We start from the raw sequence: 21402 nt of genomic DNA, 5'->3' as shown, positions 1-21402 counted from the left end.
GCTAGTTGGCTCCAAGCAGGGAAGCCAGCTAAGATCAAATGTTTGTAATATGAGAGGAGATGTTAATATTAGCTCTGGAAGTTTCAACAGTAATACATTGAGGCTGCAAAAAAGGAACAGAATTGTTGCTGGCAAACTTGGGAAGCCTCTATTGTTAACTATTTGTATCACAGCAGCCCTAGCCACTTCAGCTGAAATCTGGGCCCCTTCATGCCAGGAGAACCCGAACTACTATTGTACAAGCACCCTATTTTACTAAGCAATGAAAAAACAGGTGCCAGGTTTGCAGACATAGGAAGAACCCACATTGAAGGGAATGGGAACTGAGGGTGTTCTGTGTCTGAACTTTAAATCAGAAAGCAGGCCCCAAATGACTTACCCAAAGGCTTTGGGAGGGCCAGGAAATAAATGCTGATTGCCTGATTGTGGGTCAATTGCCTTAACCACATAACCCTGTGGTGTCCAACAGGCTAGCCACTGGTGGCTATTGGGCTGGTTGAGTGTGGCTAGTTGGCTTAAACAATAAATATAATTTCAAAATAACATGGCTGTAGTGGCTGCTGCTTCAGAACTGGTTGGACACCACAGATATAACCTATCTAGCCCAGCTAAAGTAGAAAGAATGGGGAATATTGCAAATTCTGGAAGAAGCCTGATTCTGATCAGTGATGAAGCTCAGCTCTTCTCCAGATCAGGCCTTGGTATGACTTTTTCAGTGTCTGCAAACAAAACAGCTGTGGGACAGGAATGATGTGTCTGCACTAGGTACTAACTTCAAAGTTAGGCACTACTTTGAAGTAGCCAGCAGAGAAACTACATATCTTTTCCCTTACTTCGAAGTTATTTTTGAAGCAGGGAACCCACCTTTGAAGTCCTGACTCCATTCCTGGGAATGGGGTAGTGCCCTACTTGGAAGTTTTAGATGTGTGTGTGTAGACGTTCAACTTCGAAGTTACTTACTTTGAAGTTGTACTTTGAAGTAAGCAACTTGGAAGTTATTTCCGTAGTGTAGACACAGCCGAAGTGTGTAAATATCCTGATAACACTACAGGTTGAACCTTTCTAGTCTGGCATTCTCTCGTCTGGCAACATCTGTGGTCTAGCATGATTGTAGTTAGCTCGATGACCACATATCGGGGTGTGTCCAAGTTTCCCGTGGTGTCATAAAGTTTCTTTACAGCTACCAGTGCTGATTCTCAGTGTTCTGCACTGTTATTTAACTGTAATTTACCCCTAAATGTCTTCTAAGAGCCCAGTCAACATTCAGAGTGTTGGTAATGCTGATAGACAATACTGGCCTCCCGTGGTTCAGCAAATTCTCTGGTTCTGCATCAGTCAAGTCCCAAAGGTACCAGACTAGAGAGGTTCCACCTGTACATACATGACGGTGTGCAGGTAATTCTGAAGTGAGAGAGCAGCCCAAAGCTTGGTGCCCAACAATTCAGGAAAGCAAAAAGATTGTATTCTTTGAAATTTCAGTAGGCAGGATGGAATTTTAATCCTCACTCTTGTGAAAAGTACCAAAGGACCACGACTTGTGTCAAAAGGAAAGGGCCTTGCTTTAATTCATCATAGGTGTTCTTTTTCCTCCAGTGAGGCAGGATTACAAATTGTAGATGGCCTCAAGATCAAATTTCATATTTTCATGTTCTTCAGCACCCTTTTACTCTCATCCTCCAGACAAAAATCATATCTATTGACCTCATATTCCCAGCTTACCGGTGCACACTTCCCGTATTTTTTTAATATTTTCCTTCCTCTTCATTGACATAATCCGGGTTCTCTTTGCCTATTTTCTTTTATTGCAATCAATGGTTTGTGAGGGATGTTGGTCATCTGGTGACCCACAGACGATAGCAATCACTCTGTTCACTTTGTGGAGAGACAGCTGCGTAGGATGACCAGAAGCCCTGATTTTAAAGGGACTGTCTCGATATTCACCTGTTACCCTGGTCTGATTTTTCACGCTTGCTATCTGGTCCCCTTTCTGAGCCACCCTAGTTCCTGGGCTTAGTGGCCAGGGCTTTGGGTACTTAGGGGATGTCTGTACTTAGTGGGAGATCAATCCATTCAGGGACAATCTTCCAGAGTTCGATTTCACACATCTGGGGGAGACACGCAAAATCCACCTGTCTGGGATTGACAGTTGACCCCCGTGTTCCTCGCTATCCCTGAGTAAGGACGGACCTTAAAGTCAACTGCAGATATGCCAGTTCTAGTGCAGTGCTCTTTGAATGGGGGAAGTGCTTCTCTCTGGAAGCAGTGCCTCAGACTGCATCTAGCCAGAACATTCCCAGACAAAGTACATCAATCCACAAACAACTTCCAAACTTGCCGATAATGCTGCAGTGATAATGTTTATTTTCACAGACACCTCTCCCAGCCTGTACCCTTGATGGCCTTGTCCTTTTCACCACGTGGATTTTGTTCCCAGGCCTTTTCCTTGGCTGGAGAACAATAATTCTCTTCAGTCCCCTCAGCACAGCTGCTAAGAGTGAACCTTCCAAGGGGAAACCAAACATCTGCCTCTGTCTTTTTTAACCCTCACCGCTACAGTTCTGGCAGCAGCGTCCCTTTTATTTGCTAGATGGCTGTATCAATGCTACAAGGAAGGGATGTGAGTCCCCTGCTCAGGTACATGCACTGTAAGCTAGTGAGAGGTTGTATAGGAGAGTATCTGTGCTAGCTGTGGGAGCTGCAGCAGAGGCAGAGCTGAGCTGGGCCAGATACAGATCCTTCAGTTGAGGCGGGGACAGATGAGGGCGCTGTGACGTGGCACAACTGAGCTGTACCTCTGGTGCTACTCACAATGCCATTACAGCTTCACTGCTATCTATATGATGGGTGGGCAAAATACGGCCCGGGGGGCCAGATCCAGACCATCAAACCACTGAGTCTGGCTTGCCATCGGCCCTCAGGCAGGCTCCTCTCTGTGCCACGTGCCCAAGTAGGGAAGGACCTCGTATGCTGCCTCTGCCCCCAGCACCATTTCCCAGATCTCATTGGCCAGAAAGCAGCCAATGGAAGATGCCTGGGGTGTGTTTGTGGCACAGACAGCCCCTGCAGCCCCCCACTAGGGGTGCATGATGTGCAGTGAGCACATGACCCCAGCAGACAGATGCACTGAGGGGCGTGTGGGGGTGTAGCAGGCAGACAGCCTGCCTGATTAACCCGCTTGGCTGCTGGCAGAAGCCACCCAAGGCGAGCACCTCCCCACCAGAGCCTGCCTTTAGCATCCTTCTCCCTCCCACCCTACAAACCTAACAGCGTGCACTCTGCCAATCATTTGAATCTTTCCTGAGCAGGCTGCACAAGCGAACAGCATGCAGGAAGCGCTGGTCACTATAGAGACGCAGGGTAGAAAAAGTTCCTTCCCCTAGCTGGTAAAGTTTGGTGTGACAAAGACAGGGAAGGAAAACACACCGGCGGTGAAGGGGCTGACTGCTGTTTGTGCTACTGCACGCAGATGGTGGGTTTCTAATCTGGCCCATGCCATATGGTAGCCACACCAGCGTGTGGACTCTGGAATCCTATGATGTCTGCACCGAGCTGGTGCAGCAAGAGAACTACTCTAAGCTGCTCATATTTATTCACAAGTTAAACCAGGAAATTTGTACTGCTGCTGCCATTCTGTGCAGCAGCCTCGTCTGAGCCTCACAGAGGGCTTCTTCAGCTCCCCCGACTCCGTATATTTCTAAAGTGGAACATTTGGCTCTCAAGGAGGTATTTGTCCTTGGATGGAGGAGAGTGGACTGGCTACTCTGGAGCAAACACCAGCAGGTTTCCTGACAGGCATAAAACTTTTCCCTGTCCTCAGAGCGAAAAGGAAGATGACAAAACCTTGGCTCTCTCCGTGCTCTGGGGAAGGATGAAGTACATCAACGCAGCAGGATTTAAAGGGGACAAATACAAAACCCAAGTCTCAAACTGTGCAGTAATTTTGGTGCAGGCATGTTTTATCTGTGTGAGGTGTCATGTGGGGTCCTTCTTTTGAGTTTGTTGTTTGCTTCTTTAAAGACAAAGGGGGTTGATCTATGCTTTTTTAAAAACATGACCTGGAGTGTGGCAAACTAATTACACACAGCTCCAGTCCAGCCTTTTCAGCCCTTGCTGCTCTCCAGCCAGCATAAACTGGTTTGAACTGCTTTTCAGTTACACAGCATTACGCCAGGAGAACAAAAATTTCAAGACCATACATTTTAGGGTTTGCCAACATTGGTTCCAGTTACAGACACTAAGACACCATCCAAGCCTGTAAATGTTACTTCATGAAATACTGCTCCTCTAAGATCTGATTCTGGTCTCCCTTAAACATTGTTGCACATTGGAACCAACTCCATGTGAATATGCGTAAAGCTGACGAGAGATCAGAATCAGGCAAAGGGCTACTACAGGTTGAGCCTTTCTAATCCAGCATTCTCTTGGCCAGCAACACCCGTAACTAATCCGGCATGATTTTAGTTAGCTGGATGTTCACTTCTCCTGGGTGCGGCCAAGTTTCCTGTGGTCCCATAAAGTTTGTTTCCAGCCACCAGTCCTGGCTCTCAGTGTTCTGTGCTGTTATTTAGCTCTAATTTACCCTTAAATGTCTCCTAAGAGCCCACTGAGCAGTGGAAGTGGTGGTAATGCTGCTAGACGAAATTGACCTCCCGTGGTTTGGCAAATTTTCTGGGTTGGCACCGGTTTGGTAACATTATGCACAGATGTAAACAACTGCATATGAATGCAGGAGAACAGTTCAAGGCCATGGCTGAAGCAAGATATAAAGCTCAAATTCTGCAAATGGACAGTGGTTTCTTCCCATAGGTGAATAGTTCCATCCATTTCCTTTAGCTATAAAAGCATGAAATCATCTGCCATCTTGGGACAACATCCTGAATGACACATGGTGGTATCATTAACTTAAAGCAGATGTCATCAGCACACAACCCAGTTAACTGATGCCAGAATAATCACACTATATTTTCTGTGAAATGAGAGGTTCCTGGCTCCTAAGAAGCACACAAGAAATGATCACTTTCCTCTTTTATACTTTGTTACATTATGAAGTAATCCTAATTTTACAATATTTGGGCATGCTTTATGAGTACAATGAATTCCCTGCTCCCCCACAATGTCCTTCTAATTAAACTAATTGCTTAATGAAACAATGGTGTGGCCAGTTAAGGATCTCTTGCTGGAAGATAAATGCAAAGGCACTTGAACACGAGTCAAGGTCAAGCAAGCTATTTTGAAAGCAGGAAATCTACTACCAAGTTAATTGTCATTCCTCTTGCATGTACCCTTTTTGGACTAGTGCCACTGTAAGACCTCTGAAGGGATTTAAATTAATACGGCTGGAGGGGGCTCCATCCCAGAGAACATATTTTTTTTAAATTTTGGCCTCAATATATACATTCTGCTTTGTCACTGTAAATAGGTGAATAAAAGGCTGGTAAATACCATGGTCACAACTCTAGAGATCTGAGCTCTCTAGGCATTCACAGAAATAGTCCAGCGTGAGCAATAGCAGAGTAATGCTTCGTGATTTAACTGTGTTAACAGCATCTATACAGTAAAGCCAGTCAGACCCTCTTGATGTAGATGCTATCAGTAGAAAGTGCTTACCGTGTAGCATAGTCAGTTTTGGTTCCTCAACTTTTATATCAGACTGGGACTTTTACTGGGTCTAACCCTAACCCCTTCCCTCGCCTCCACATCTTTATTGTGTGTAGCTATGCTGATAGATTCTAACACAGAACTACCCTTGACTTGCCACCAAGTCTGAAGTCATGGAGCAAGTCTAGAAAATGGGGCTTCAGTCTTCCTGGGGCCCCTGGTTTGCTAGCCTCCCTGGGGACAGCAGCAAGAAGGGAATCTGTACCAAATGCAATGCAGCTACTCAGTCATGAGAAACAGGACAGAGATGAACTACTCAATTCACACAGACCACAGGTTACAAAAGACACGTCAGATCTGTCCTTGAAAAAGGCTCCATACCTCAAATATCTTCAACAGCACCAATTGCTCATTTGGATTTTGGCACAAGGCTCTAGTTTGCTTTGTTTTCTTTAGATTAATTTAAATTGCAGTGAACAAACAAAAATACAAGTGGAGTAGAGCAACAGATTAAGTCTGCTCTAAACTAATGAAACAGCAGTACTGCATCGCTACAATTAAATCCAGCTGACAGGCATTCCTTTAGTATGATTGGTTGATCTATTTTGTTTGGTACCCTCTATGTTAAATGGAGCTTGAGCATAACTGTTTCCCCCAGAATTAGTTACATCATGTAAACTAGTTTTGAAAACAATGACCTGGTAGATGTCAGCTAGCTGGCAAATTTGACTGAGTATCATTCATAGGGCCACTCCCACACATTTTAACAACATGAAAATTAAATTTGATTCACTTCTTGACAAAGGTGTGGTACCTAAAATGCTAAAACCAGACTTTGGAACACAGTGGGATTGGAAGACTACAAGTACATTAAAAAAAGGCTCCTGTGCCTTCTGAATTAGGCATAGTTTTCTAGTTGGGTTTCTTCACATCTTCTTGAACAGTTGTGACAAGTAAAAGCATTGCACAAGCTGAACAGGTCATGGGAGTGCCTGTGCCAGCACAATTCTCAGTAGCTAGCTGGGAGTGTAATAGGTATTGGTTAGTTTAGCTAAGTCCACAGTTTCTCGCTAGGTCCTCTCTTTGAAAGTATTTCAGGTGGTGATCACTCCTCTCCTCCCCTGCACTGGCCCCACACTGATAGCTAATTGTTCTACTTATTCATTGGAGCTTACTTATTTCTCTGCTGCCCATAGCAATCTGCCTTCCAAACTGGACTAGAGAGCAGCAGCTACAACACACCTCTCCCCTCCCCCCATATTTTTTGTGATCCTGAAGATCCTACCCCTGCTCCTTTTGAGTTGGGACTACCAGTTTGAGAAACACTGGATTAAGGTGACCAGGCCTACAGGTTACCTTATTAAACCAATTCCTTTGAAAATGCAAACAGCTAGTAAAGTTTACCTTTTCCTATACATCTAGACCATTTTGGCACACACACCCAGGTACGCAGATAGGGAACTGACCTACTGTAAGCTAAAAATCACATTACAGAAAACAGACTAGAATTGTAAAATAACCTGTATATATTCAGTACAGATGTCTTGTAATCAAATTTCCTGTCCTCTTCAATTGTCCTTCCTTGGAAGTTAATACCCAGTAAACTGCTTCTATCTTTTCCATAAGAAACTATTATTTACAGACCAGTTTACATTTCCATTTGACTTGACTTCCTTAATTCTGTACAATTTTCATCCGTCACCATAGGTTTTTTGTTCTACAAGTTTTTAGTTTCACTTCCTTATTCAGAGGGGGTTTTAATCACCTTTTAAAAGAAAACTATGTCTGCACCACTCATCAATGTAGTGTTAAACTTAGCCCAGCACTTTTCAATTCTCCCTTTAGCAGAGTTCCAGTCAAGTCTTCTATTTTTGCTGTAGTCAATGCTGTTCCCTATTAAAGTCAACTTACTAAATCATTGTTCAAAATCTTGTCTAATATAAAACTTTCACTATAGTCCATTATTGGTATCAAAATTTAATTATGGAATTTTCTTGCCCATCCAACATTTTATATATGCATGTATGTATAACATATGGGTTAAACATACTTTTCTTCTGAAGAGACAAACTTTCTCTGCATCCGTGTAAGATCATGTCTGAACAAGGAGCACTCAGCAGTATAGAGTGGCAAAGTGCCCCATGGATCTAGCATAGATGTAGGGTGTGCCAGCCAAGCTTCAATATTATTAGTATAGTTTATTCCAATTCTCAAGCCACCTCAGTGAAGTAAGCTCTGCCAGTACAAGTGCATTGCCACTAGAACCCTTTGTCAGCATAATTATTAAGATCACACCTCTGGCAGAGTTATGCACATGGCTTAAGAGTATCTTTAACACCTTCAGAAGGTCTTGAGAGACTTAACTACTTTCAGTTACACTGACGTGGTTTAACACTCCATCCCTTCATTATATGACTGTATTTGTGCCCTTGAGAGTTTACAGTATTATAATCTAGTTCTCCGCATAGAAAAAACAGACACTTTGGTTTCACAAAAGTAAAGTTCTGTACAAGTCTTTAATAAAAAACAAATATATATATATAAAAAAAAATCAGGCATTTTATGCAATGCATACATTCTTTATATCTGCAGGTACAGACAAATAACAGAAGGCAGAAGCAAACATTTTGCTTGTCTTTGGCAGTTAACCAACATCACCCCATCAAGAGATATTATGGGGTTGAAGAAGAAATCTGTAAACTTCACATACTGCAGACAATATACGAGGCAACAATAGTCAATTTCAGATATATAAGGATATTTTTCTTACTCCTCACCTGGGGATGAAATTTAACTTTTTTATTGTTGCAACAATTAAGGCTTGCTTTAAATGCCAAACATGTTTGCTAACTGAAGCGGTATGTCCATCCTTCAACTCAACCTACTTCCCATAACCACACATTGTCATCAGCACTAATGAAACTAAGCTTTAACTCCCAACAAAACAAATTAACATAATTTCATATGTGGATCTGTGTCCTGAACCCCAACAAATGTACGTATGTACATACAAAGCAGTTAAGCTTCTTTAAGTCACTCTGTCTAACTTGGTGTCCCAGAACAATAGCTAGCCTTCTGCTTTACAGCACTTATATATTTGGTGGCTCTAAAGAAGCAATATATACATGATATACACTAAATCAAAAAAACAATTTAAAAGGTCCACTGATAACACAGCTGCTTACATCTACTATGTACATGTCTTCACAGTTAGATTTTAAAAAATTTTCTTGAGAGCTTCAGAAATACTTCTACTGTATTTTCTATAAATAATATTAAAAATTCCATTGTCAATGCAGGACATATGTTTAGATGTATCCAATTTAAATAAATCTTAAAAACTTGTAGAGTTTGAAGCTTGAAGACTGTAAAGCTTGAGGTTTCTTTATAAATGTGCTTTTGCCAGTTTTAGCAGACTGGTCACATGCAAGGGATTTAAGTCTGGTAGGAAAGAAACTTCACCACTTTTGAAGGGACAGGCAAGTTCTTGACTTGACTGGTAGGCATCACTCTTCTAATTGCCATGCGACACAGATGTTGAAGACTGGATACATGCTTTGGAGTTGCCCAGAAGTACACGCTTCCATCGTGCGTTCTGCATGCAAGCACATAAAAGTCAACTTATTCCACAAAGCTACACTTGGAATTGTATACCCTTATAACTGGGGGGGGAGAAGGTGAAAGACCAGAGAAATCCTAAGTCTAGATGTTAAATAGCATGTATAGTTGCGATTGCATGCTCTGTCCCAGGATTTTGATCTGGGGCTGAAGAAGTACCCAGCAGACTTCATACAGGTCTCTCTCAAGCTATGGTGGCAGAAGACACGCAATCACTCAGACTATAAATAGAAGAATACTATGCTAGGGAATTCAAGGGGCCTATGCACGGTAGCCTAGTGCATTTGTGATTTGCTTGGTCATTTCTAAAACACCAAACAGAAAATAAGCAAAACTACTCTTGCTAAACTCAAAGCTTGCCCAAATAAGCACTGATCCCTCCTTCAAGCAATCAAAAACAATAAAATGGCATTTAGAAGCGAGGAAGCTAGAACTGTTAGGTAACATTTGCAGTGTAATTTGAGGATGATTAATACAGCAGTGGAAGTGTTGAGCATTATTTATAAACTGTATACTTGCCCAGCAGCTAGAACACTGCCATCTGTAGAAAAGGCACAGCAAAGCCCATTGCTCAGAGGTGCAACCTGTACAGGATAGTCTTCTTCGATACTCCAGAACCTCACCATTCTGGAAGGAAATATACACTGTTAAAGGTAGAGTAACCACTTTTAAATGCAATACAATAATTTATCAAGTGCTAGCTGAACTGAAAAATATTTATAACATACTGTCTTCACCTGCCATCATATAGTCAAGAGTTTTTCAACCTCTCAAAAATGTCAAATGGCAGTGTGGACTCCTTTGGACCACAGGCTATAAAACAATGATACAGTCAATGTTCCAATCCAGTGCATTTGAGAACTGGTATATTTAGTTATATACCTTTATATCTGTGCATTACAGATAACCACTTGCATAATATTTCTTGACAATTGGTATCATATGAAGTGTTTGCAATAGACAGTACAGACTTCGAAACCACATGCAAAAAAAAAAAAAAAAAAAAAAGGTTACTGTAGCCAAAGAATCTTAACTAATGATCTGGAGTGTAACTTGGCTCAAACTTTACCAGATGTTATTTTTCCAAACCACCAGAACAAGAGAGCAGAATACTTCCTTGTCTCGAGACAGGATGCTTTTCCTATCTTTGAAACCTTCTACTTTAAAAATTAATTGTGTTTTCAGCCTTCATTAACAAAGCCATACACCAAACTACAAAAGAACGATAGGATGACCCAAGTCACCACACAGATTCAAGAAACAATGTCATTCAACCAGACACAGGAGCTTGCTATTTCAATAACTTAATGAAGTAAAGGGTCTTTATTCATCTTTGTACAGATGTGGTGTAAATTTGCGGTGCTATTTTAAATCAGCTATCCTGTACCCCATGTCTTGTTTATTTTACATAGCAATGGGAGGGTTTTACAACAGATCATCCTTCGGACAAGATGGCATTGCTACAAGCAGTCAGAAGTCACTTCTCAATTAGAACAAGTGAAGTTGCATGTATTACAAGGAGTTTTTTATTACTGGGAAGAACCAGAGCCTTACAACTCTTTCTTCATACTTACTTATCATCAGCCAGGCTTGCAATATGCAGTCCATCATGACTAAAAGAGACAGATCTCACCCATCTATCATTTGCTCCCCCAGCAAATATTGGAGTTGGAGGGGGAAAAAGATGCCTGTAGATAGACAGAGGCTCAGTTAACAGCATAACCATTGAAAACTATGTAGAAGTTTGTTGGCCAAGATCAGGGATAGTCCTCACGAGAAATTTTGTTTAAACATTTGTATGAATTAAGAGCTACTGCTGCACAGCTCCATAAATGACATCACAAAATTAGACATATACAGCCAATTTTAAAACACCGAAGCCCTGCATGACATTTTCAACTGCAGAAAATGTAGCCTGCTAGAACTGAGGTTTGTTTGAGATGGAACAAGTATTTCAAATCTTTCATATTATAAAACAAGGGAATTTAATAACTGAGATTTTATTTCCTGGGCATGAAATGACCTTAGTGTTTGGTTTCAGTTTGGTAGTTCCCTCATCTACTAGTCCAGCAAACTAAGAATCATCAAATTTTAGGACAGTGAGGGGGCCTCAAGAGATCATCTAATTCAGTACCCTGAATCCCCCTTTAAAGTACTTTGTAATAACCACATATACCGTAGGTTTTTATAAGATCCTGAACCATTTTAGCAAATCTGTTAGCAAATATTAACCTATTATGATGTGTATGTTAAAAAATAATTTGTGTTAAGCATAATTCTGAACACTCCCAGAATCCATGCTGTAGTAGCCAACGTGAGCTCAGTGTTTGTTCTTAAACTGAGCTGAGTGCATGACCAACGACCAGGAATTGAATCAAGTATTGGGCTCTCTCTAATTACTCCCTGTTCCTCTCAGCCAATTAAGAGTCCAGGAAAGGGCCCTTCTCAACTACTGAAGCATGTCTGTAGAAGTACGCTATCATAAACAAGACAAGGTAATTCTAAGGTGTGCTTATGATCCAATTACATTGTGACCGATGAAGTTATTTATTATTGCAGATTTTTTTGATGATGAATGAAATAAAAGACCCACTGAAAGATATTTAAACTCTTTAGGACCTGCTGGATGCCATAAAGGTCAGTAATAAAGACTGGATCTGAAATCTGTCTCATGTCCAATAACTAACTTCCCAACATCTCTCTCCTTACTAGATGTGAACTGAAATACATTGCCATCGCTTCTCCAGTTAGACAGCTAATATATGTGTTATCTTCTAGTGCAGTCCTAGATTTTTCTATAAACTCCATTAGGGAACAAAAAAAATTAGAAGGCTTAAATAATCTGTTTACCCAAATTCCATCAGAATAACTCCAACGTGGGGATCCCAAACATACACTCGAGTATCATAAGATGCAGTAGCCAGTAAAGCTCCATCAGGGGAAAACTCACAAGCTACAACATCATTGTGATGTCCTTCTAGTTTCCGAATCATGGAGTATTTATCCATATCCCAAAGAAAAACCTGAAATTAGAAAAACTAATGTTATAGCTTTTGCTCAGATACACAATGCAGCACTTACATTTCTTAAATATCTGCTAATTTTACTTAGAAATATATTAAAATCAAGCATTATATATTACAATTAAGAAATATGCTCGTGTCATACTCAGATTAAAATCAGTTTTAAAAAAATTAAAGCAAACATGCAAATTCTAACCTGAGCTTGTTAAATGTTATTTATAAAATAAGCCAAAATATAAGAAAGGCAATGCAATTTAACCATGTAGTTTTACTGAAATCCATGTATTATAAAACTATTTTATTAAATTACACAGAAATAAATAGGGTTAAGCACTACAGTCCCCTCTTTTCAGTAACTACCAAAATTTTAAGAAATATACAGACAGAAAAAGTAATGTTAACATATTGTTACTCCAGTGGCATCCCCTTTGAGTTTAAGATCACTTGTTTACAATACGCTTGGATCACCAACGTCAGCCTAGGAAGAGAAACAGATACTGCAAGCAAAGAGAATTTTCACAACCAAAAGAAATGTCTTTGGCAACATAACAAACAAGTCTAATCACATTATTAGGAAATTTTATACATCTTAAATTTAATTATAGCAACAAAAATCACTTGAGTATCGTAAAAGTTTATAGTAGGTGGGTAAATCACTACAGACTGGAAAAATATCAGTGATTTGTGACCATTTTACATTACATAAAACTGCACTGACAACCGTGCAGAACATCTTAATAGGTAGGATCTACAGTGTTTTAATGTAATGTTACAAAAACAGGCTAATGGTTTATGGGTAGTAAATATATTTAATTTTCTACTGTAAGTGTGTAAGTGCTTTTTAGGTCTTCTCACACACACCCTGCCCTGATATAGTTTTACTATAAATTAAATACTAAAAATCTCAGATAAATGCAAACAAGTTTAACTAAAGAAAATAGTATTAGTGCCTCACATAATTTACTAAAATGCAACCATTTTTCAAGTCAGTTAGTTACAAGTATCATGTTGACCAGTTTCACTAGTAAGACCCCAGTATTCCATAAAACTGGAAAATAAAATTTAAGTTTTGGAGTCAACGGGTGTCACTGCTGCGAGAATTTAAAAAAAAAAGAAAAGAAAGAAAAAAAAAGCAGAAAGTGGACATCAACCAGCACCTGCGTACGTACAGTACACCTTGCAGTCGAACGCAAGGTTACTTCGTCCTATGGTAAAGTTCGTCCCCAGCCTGGTAGCCAGAGATGCCACTCTTTCTGCCCAGCTAACACCATTGTGCGCTTGCGTGAGTGGTGCCAGCTTACCCTCAATCACACCAATATTGCTGCCACCACCTGTGACAGGGAAAGCAAGAAGCTTATGGAAAACACACAGCCTAAAAATATCAACGAATAATCCACATCTGTTCTATTTTAAAGAAATAAACTGTTCTCTACCAAATCTGGATTAATTTACAGAACTTTTTGAAAAAAAAAAAATATAAAATGCATTCTAACAATTATGCTACCACCTAGTCTTCAATGTTCATATTAATTATGGTTTTGCTCAGCAATTAACTTTAGTACATCATTCATAGATGCTATATACTAATCTTTTTCTTTTCCTCTATTTTTCACTAATAGAGTTTCAGTGCCAAGAAGAGCAGTTTATCGTAAAATGTGCTTTACCTGCACTGCTTTCAGTTCTCTAGCAGGACATTAGAATACAGATGAAAACAAAACCAATATGTTGCTCTTCATTCTAGATGTTTTAGACATACGAGTGCTACTTGCATTTGAGACTACGTAGAAATATTTTTGTTCAGCAGAAGAGACCATGACCAGCTCAGACTTTGAAAAGTCCTTTTAATTGAGCAGGAAATAGAAAGGATAAAAATCAACAGCAAGGTAATTTGATTAAAACATTTGACTAAATATTCCACTCTTAACACTATGCTTTACTTTCCTTAGTTTTTATTTTATGAACAGATGCAGATGTGCAAGCTACTACTTCGAAGGATGCTTAAAGTTTCTTCAACTAAAAGCAGTGCAAGTTCTCAGTTCACAAATCAGCATATGAAGACATCTTAGATAAATTGGAGTAAACTATTTCATGCAACTTCTTGCATCATAAAAACATTAGAAGTTTATGACACCGAGCACAAGCTTTGTTACTTAGATTTACAATGATTATGCACACAATTCAATAAAACATGAACCAGAAACTGATACATACTGCTTTACTGGCTCCAACAGAACAAAGAATGGAAGAGTCTGGAGAAAAAGCACAGCCATATACCCAGTTCTGGTGCCCTCTTAATACTTTCATCATATTTCCTGTAAAGGGAAAAACAGCATAACTAGGAATAATAGTTCCAGATTAGTAATCCCCCCCCATGAATAGTCTATTCCAAATCCAGTTTTATCTATCTTTTGCATAAAATGTTATTTGGAAAAACATTGTACTACTGTTTCACACAACTTTTTTGTTTTAAAGAGATGCTGCTTGTATAAAAGTCACCTACCACGTAGGAGCAGCCTAAGAACTCTATAACCAGCAGGGTCAGCACACATACATGCTCTTTGCTGAGACACAGATGCAGCCTGCACCATATGGCTACATCTACACCAGAGGGTTGTGTCAAAAAAAAAAAACAAAACACCAACGCATTCACACTGAAAATGCACTTGTCAACAGCTTTCTCCCTCTCACCACACAAGGCAGAATGCCTTTGTTGACAGAATCTGTTGATAAAAAAGCTGTGTAGATATCTGGGGGGCCCCCCTGCCAACAGACAGGACTTCCAGGTCTCTGGGTAGTCCTGTCTGCTGTGCTTCCGGCTGGCCACTCCATCGAGAGAGTGGCCAGGCAGTCCAGCCACTCTGTCAACAGACGTTTTGTTGGAAGATATCTTCTGACAGATTGCTGTAGTGTAGACTTAGCTTTTGGGCAAAGACTAAGTGACTAATACAAGGAGGCTGAGGTCGATAAATGTTTAAAAATACCAACATATACACCAATAATACTGATGACAATTCCTTTAAAATTTCTCAATGCTCTCCCAACAAGCAAGCTTTAAAACACCAAACAAACAAACAAAAAACAAAAACCCACAACCATACCATCATCTTTCAGGTCCCACACTCTTAGTGTTTTGTCTCTTGATGCAGACACTAGTATCAGACTGCCATCTGGGGCAAAAGTTAAATCTCTGACCACTTCAGTATGGTCCATCAGGTTAAGGAGGAGTTTTCCTGTTGTATAAGAATGATACTGAATCAGAGGAAAAGTGCTCAGAAGTTCTTTCACTCAAAATAAACACCCACAAATAAGGCTTAAAGGTAAAATTACTTCCTCCTTGCCTACTTTTGGAGGCTGGCTAGAGCAAAGATACATCTAGAATACGTAATACAATATATCTTGTATACATACTTCATAGTGGTAAGATATTTAATCTTTTAACTCCGGCTAGGTCTTGAAAAACTACGCTTTTAAAATCTGTACACTAACAAGATTAGTTACCTGAAGACTAATCTGAATGAACTGCTTTTTTTACTTTAGGTTTTGTTCTTCCTTTCAGTTAGCAAGTTTTCAATAGCAGTTTCCCTATTAATCACTATGTAGTTTCATTGTTAAGTGACCAGAAGTTAGTTGGCACTCAATATGATAATTATAAATTAAACTGGAGGCCCCCCACTCCACCCCACAACACACAAATTCAAAGGTTAACCTGTTTTAACCTCAATGTTATGTATAAAGAATTGCAGCAAGCAATAACTATTTTTTAAAAAAACCTTCCTCATAACTGGAAACAAAACAAAACAAAAACAAACGTGTTCCCTACCTGGAAGGTACTTTAAAACACACCCTAAAAATACCAATTAGTAGGCCCACATCAAGCCCATACATACACTTACACAGAGAGGCCTAAATGAGTATTTTCCCCATACTTGCCAGTTCTCTGCTACCCCCAAATTCTAAAGTACATTAACATGCGAGATTTCTCATAAACCTGTAACAAGACAACTAGTTCAGCCCAGACATACTGAAGCACAACCCGAACCATTTCTTTTTTCCAACAGCATTTCTTTACAACAGCATTCTTTACTGTAGTTGCAAAAGTACTATTTTTAAGGCAAAGTTGGTTCATTTTCATTAGTTTTCAAATTATCATTCATAAATCAATTTACATGTAGAATCTACCTATTCTAGCAGATGTTTTAGCTGTAGTTCTGCACTGTTAAGTGACAACGGTAAGACAAACACATGAAGAAGCTCGTGTACCTGTGTATACATCCCATATTTTGATGCGCCCATTGTTTAAGCCAGTTGCAAGCAGAAGCTGATCTTGCCCAAATCTGAATCGGTGCCATTCTATATTCACACAGCGACTCTGTTTTTCAGGCACTGAAGACCCAAAAGCAAGACTCCAGACTATATCACCACAGTCTATTATATGCTCACAAGGCTTATTCTTCTGACCACTGTCACTGTTCTGTCTTGAAAGTCTTGCATTGACTGAATTTGCAACATTCTCTGTGCCATGCAACAAGCTGTAAAACAAGTCAACATTTTTGAAAGAATAAGTTTTCTAAACAATGAACTGAATATTTTAAGAAAAAAATCTGAGCAGTTATAATCCAGCTATCTAAAATATCTTCACTTTCAGATTTCAAAATAACTGTCCCTTCTTTCTCAGTGGTGAAGAGGGTTTGCCAAAATCCCCAAATCTTTCACATCATAGCAACAAATTTTAGTTGCTGAATTCTGCTTCTGCACAGAGTGGTTAGCTTCTTTAGCCCTGCAAGATGGTAACATTTTACATGCTGTATCTAAATTACAAATTTTAGTGACAATTTGAATTTGTGTTAGAGTTAAGTACGACAACTCACCGATATACCCTTCAAAACAATATTTAATTAAAAAAATCCTAGTTGAGACACATGAAAACCTGCACATCAGAATTAACTCACTGAGCACAATGCAGAGAAATTCTGTTTGCTATACTAGGGAATGGAGCTATTTTAAAACACAAAAAAAAGTGACCTTCAAATAAAACATGTCTGCCCCCACCCCCTGCGAATATTCTACTTTTTTAAGCCCGGAAATGTCAAGAAAAAAAAGTGTATTCCTGGGTTTTGTTGGGAAACGCAAAGAACTGGAGTGGGAGCTCTCAATCCTCAACTGAAGAGGAATCTCATAAAAGAGCTTCACTCTCAGGGTACGTCTTCACTACCCAGAAGATCAACCCGCTCAGGGTAGCTCTTCCAGAGTTTGATTACATGCGCCTAGTGGAGACATGTGAAATCGAACTATCGAGGTCAACAGTCAACTTCTGTATTCAGTCTCATGTGGAGTAAGGAAAAACTCTTCCATCGACCTCCCTATCTTCCTTAGTAAGAACAGCCAGGTAAGTCAATTGTGGGCAAGTCGATTCCAGCTATGCACTTGCTGTAGCTGGAATGGCCTATCTACAACAGATATAAAGGTACAATGTAGACCTAGCCTCAGTGTTTCAGGAAGTAGATATAGATGTTGAAAGAGCACAAACTTAAAAACCACTTCCTCTCTGACTGTAGAAGTCTTTCATTTTTAATATCACTAGTTAGCCGGTTGTTCAGACTCCTCCCACTTATTTATAATTAAAAAAACCCCAAATTTACCCAATTTCACTTTTATACATCTAAGAGACCCAAAAATAGCACCCTATCCTGTTTATTCTTTTGCAGGTCACCTTATACTTCCTTTATAAAATGAAAAAGGAGAAACTGAATTTGATAGCAAACTGTACAAATTTTAATCTTACAAGTTATTTAAGCATTGAGTCCAGGGAACAAGCTTTACTATGCGATGCCCTTGTGACCAAGCAAAGTAAGACCCATCAGGTGCAAAGGCAACAGTCCAGTTTTCCCAACCACACTTCTTATCGAAAGGAGAGGTTGGGGCCAAGAGTTCTCCTATAGGACGCGATCTCACTAAAAAACAAAAACAAAAGCCACCATTTAAAACATGAACAAGAGAGTCAGCATATTTTAAACTTAAATCAACAGAGATTTATGCCGATATTTGTTTTAAAACGTCAAAGTAGTTTTTCATATTTGGTTAGAAAAAAAAACGACAGTCACTACACATTCATTTAAAGTCTTCCTTAGTATGGAGTGCAAAAGTCTCAGGCCTTTAAACAGCAGATATACACTTAAATCACCAACAGGAAAAGAAAAAGCATCTCAAAGTACCAGGAGCCAAACTGAAATCAGGTCACACCTCTATTGAAAGTATTATTTAAACTACTCTAACCTCAAGTGTTACAAATAGCACCATCATTGATATTGTCAAGCAAATGGAGAATTTTCAGTCAACAATTCCACTTATTTCTAGTGAGCATAGCAAAAGAAAGCACCAAGCAATCAGACTCAAATACTTTTATTCTTATTTACTGGACTGGAATATAGAGTACTGTATCTTTTCCCTCCAATGTAAGTGGAGGCAACAATTGAAGAGAGAAGAAAGCTTTTCATCAAGTCAACTACAAATGTAAATTTAAAAGTAACAGGTACAAAAAGATCACATTGTTGATATGAAATTTCAAATATGTTTATTAAACATGCAATTTTATTGTTACGATGCTCCTATTTCAGCATCAACTGCCCTAGAGCTTGTGCCTCTCTCATGAATGGAAGGGATTGTGCAGCAGCCCCACCCCACTAAGAAACCCACCCCAGGCTGGTTGCTTGCGTGCTGTGGTATTCACAGAGAGGAAGGCAGTGGCTCTGAGTTCTGTGAATACATGAAAAACCCAGCATATGCAATGGCAGCTATTAGCCATTCACAAAAAAGAAAGGAAAATGATCACCAAAAAGATGTATTTATACATTATTTTGTGGCTTTAAAAAGGGACTGTTAAAACACACAGGCAGTGTGTCTAAAATAACAAAAAGTTTCTATAATTATGTGCATTTTTTTCCTGCTTATTAGAAATCCCATGCTATCGCTTCCATTATCTGCAAAGGGAGGGACAGAGTTGTACTAACAAAAATAAAACACAAATTCTCAAACAGAAAAAAATCATGTAAAATATACACTATTGTATACACTTGCCATTTTTTTTTTTTTTACTAAGTGACTGAAACACAATCACTTTAACAAAAAGAACTATATCGTCAGACAGCCCATTTTTACTTAATAAGTTGACTGAAATTATTTCTATTATTCCACACCAGCAGCCACCTCTTATCTTAGAGCTGAAAAGGCAAGGACAAAGACTGCCAATCAAGACTGCTGCATCAATTTAAATGGAGGAGTTGATATGCATGGTCTAAAGAAGATCTTCTGCAGCTACAGGTGTTACCCAATTTAGGTCTCTCCACTCACCCCTAAAGCATCACAGGATGCACCCTAATGTAACCAAAACCTTCTGCACATGTGCACTGTCTAGACCAAGGACCACATGACAGATTCTAACTAGGTTTACCACTTTTATTTTTTGCAGCCCCACAGCTGGAAGTCTATAGTATCTACACAATGTGTCAACAGCCACCACTGCCTAGGGCCCTTCTTAGCACCCACACCTTCACCTCTCCAGCCACACTCAAACTCCTGGCAGAGACCTTCTCACCAACCAAGAAAATGTCACCCTTTTGGGACACAGGGAGAGCCCAAACCCATCAGCTCCTTCCCAAATGAGGATGCACTTCCCATGTACTGCCCCGGCTTCTCCACAGATTCTCCTCCACTCACTGGCTTCTCTCCAGTGGGAGACCCCCCCAATTCAGTCCTCCTACCCACCAGCCCCCCATATCCACACTCTCCCCACCCACCTCCACAGCCAACACCCTCACTCCCAGCATCCTCCAACCCATTTCCCCCCTCCAAAACCTCCCACGTACACCTCCCCTCACATAAGAATGGCCATACTGGGTCAGACCAAAGGTCCATCCAGCCCAGCATCCCATCTGCCGACGGTGGCCAATGCCAGGTGCCCCAGAGAAGGAGAACAGAAGACAATGATCAAGTGATTTATCTCCTGCCATCCATCTCCTGCCCTTGTACTGAAGGCTAGGGCACCATACTTTATCCCTGGCTAATAGCCATTTATGGACCTAACCTGCAAAAATTTATCAAGCTCTTTTTTAAACCCTAATAGAGTCCTGGCCTTCACAGCCTCCTCCGGCAAGGAGTTCCACAGGTTGACTGTGCGCTGTGTGAAGAAAAATTTCCTTTTATTAGTTTTGAACCTACTACCCATCAATTTCATTTGGTGTCCCCTAGTTCTTGTATTATGGGAAAAGGTAAATAATTTTTCTATATTCACTTTCTCCACACCATTCATTTTATATACCTCTATCATATCGCCCCTCAATCGCCTCTTTTCCAGACTGAAAAGTGCCAGTCTCTCTAGCCTCTCCCCATATGGGACCCTTTCCAAGCCCCTAATCATCTTAGTCGCCCTTTTCTGAACCTTTTCTAATGCCAATATATCTTTTGTGAGGTGAGGAGACCTCTCCTCCTCTCCACAAAACCGCCGAAGCACCCCCCAGCCCACCTCCCCTCCAGGACCCCGCATGCCCACCCCCCCCGGACCCTGCTCCCCCACGACCCCTCCACGCGCGCCCCTGCCAACCCCCCCACCCCGCCCCTCCAGGATCCCCCAATGCCCACAGCCCCCGCCTCCCTCTCAAAACCCCCGATACACCCCAGTGTCCGCACTGTCCCCCATCCTGCCCCCCGCCGCGCTCGCACCGATGAGCTTCTCGTTGACACTCGGGGGAAAGCTGGCCATCTACAGAAGAGCGAGGTGCTGCGGGACTGATGGAGCGGCCCAACTACCACAGCTGCGCTAAGCAGGAACGACACTGAGACAAAATGGCCGCCACGGCCGAGGATGTGGTGTAGGGACGGAGCGGGGCGGGGCCGGGCTCCGCAGACCGCGCCCCAGACAAGGGGGCGGAGCTACGAGCTCGCGCGCGGTAACTCCCCTTCCCCTCGCCTCCGCGAAGCTTCTTCGCTGCCGGGGAGGAGAAGGCAGCTGGGGATCGGGAAGAAACCATTCCGTGGGGCGGGGGGAGGTACGTGCAGGAGTACGCTTGGGCAGAACCAAGAGGGAAGAGGGGGAGCAAGACACGTCACCACAACCAGAGGCAGGGCCAGGGACAGAACTAGGCCCGGAACCAAAGTTTGGAGAAGTATG

At 40.9% G+C, this 21402-nt stretch overlaps 1 protein-coding gene across 3 annotated transcripts; it reads right to left on the bottom strand.

Moving 5' to 3' along the window:
• Positions 1-8095: 8095 nt before the first annotated feature.
• On the bottom strand, positions 8096-21114 carry WSB1 (WD repeat and SOCS box containing 1). 3 transcript variants are annotated; one of them, XM_075013285.1, is made up of 9 exons: positions 20955-21113; positions 18022-18190; positions 16500-16768; positions 15338-15469; positions 14451-14551; positions 12067-12239; positions 10791-10904; positions 9736-9843; positions 8096-9193 (listed from the first exon to the last, which is right to left on the bottom strand). In XM_075013285.1, exons 1-9 carry the CDS (start codon positions 20992-20994, stop codon positions 9034-9036), a joined length of 1266 nt encoding a protein of 421 aa, XP_074869386.1. In that variant the 5' UTR covers positions 20995-21113; the 3' UTR covers positions 8096-9033. The 3 variants fall into 3 exon arrangements, with proteins under 3 accessions (XP_074869386.1, XP_074869387.1, XP_074869388.1); XM_075013287.1 differs by lacking the exon at positions 8096-9193 and adding an exon at positions 10099-10186 and having other exon boundaries at positions 20955-21114; XM_075013286.1 differs by lacking the exon at positions 15338-15469 and having other exon boundaries at positions 20955-21114.
• Positions 21115-21402: the final 288 nt, after the last annotated feature.

This window comes from Carettochelys insculpta, chromosome 19, assembly GCF_033958435.1.
Source record: "Carettochelys insculpta isolate YL-2023 chromosome 19, ASM3395843v1, whole genome shotgun sequence".
In the NCBI taxonomy this organism is placed as follows: domain Eukaryota; kingdom Metazoa; phylum Chordata; order Testudines; family Carettochelyidae; genus Carettochelys; species Carettochelys insculpta.
The sequence above is the reverse complement of the archived record's forward strand: the minus strand, read 5'-3'. Positions and strand labels throughout refer to the sequence as shown.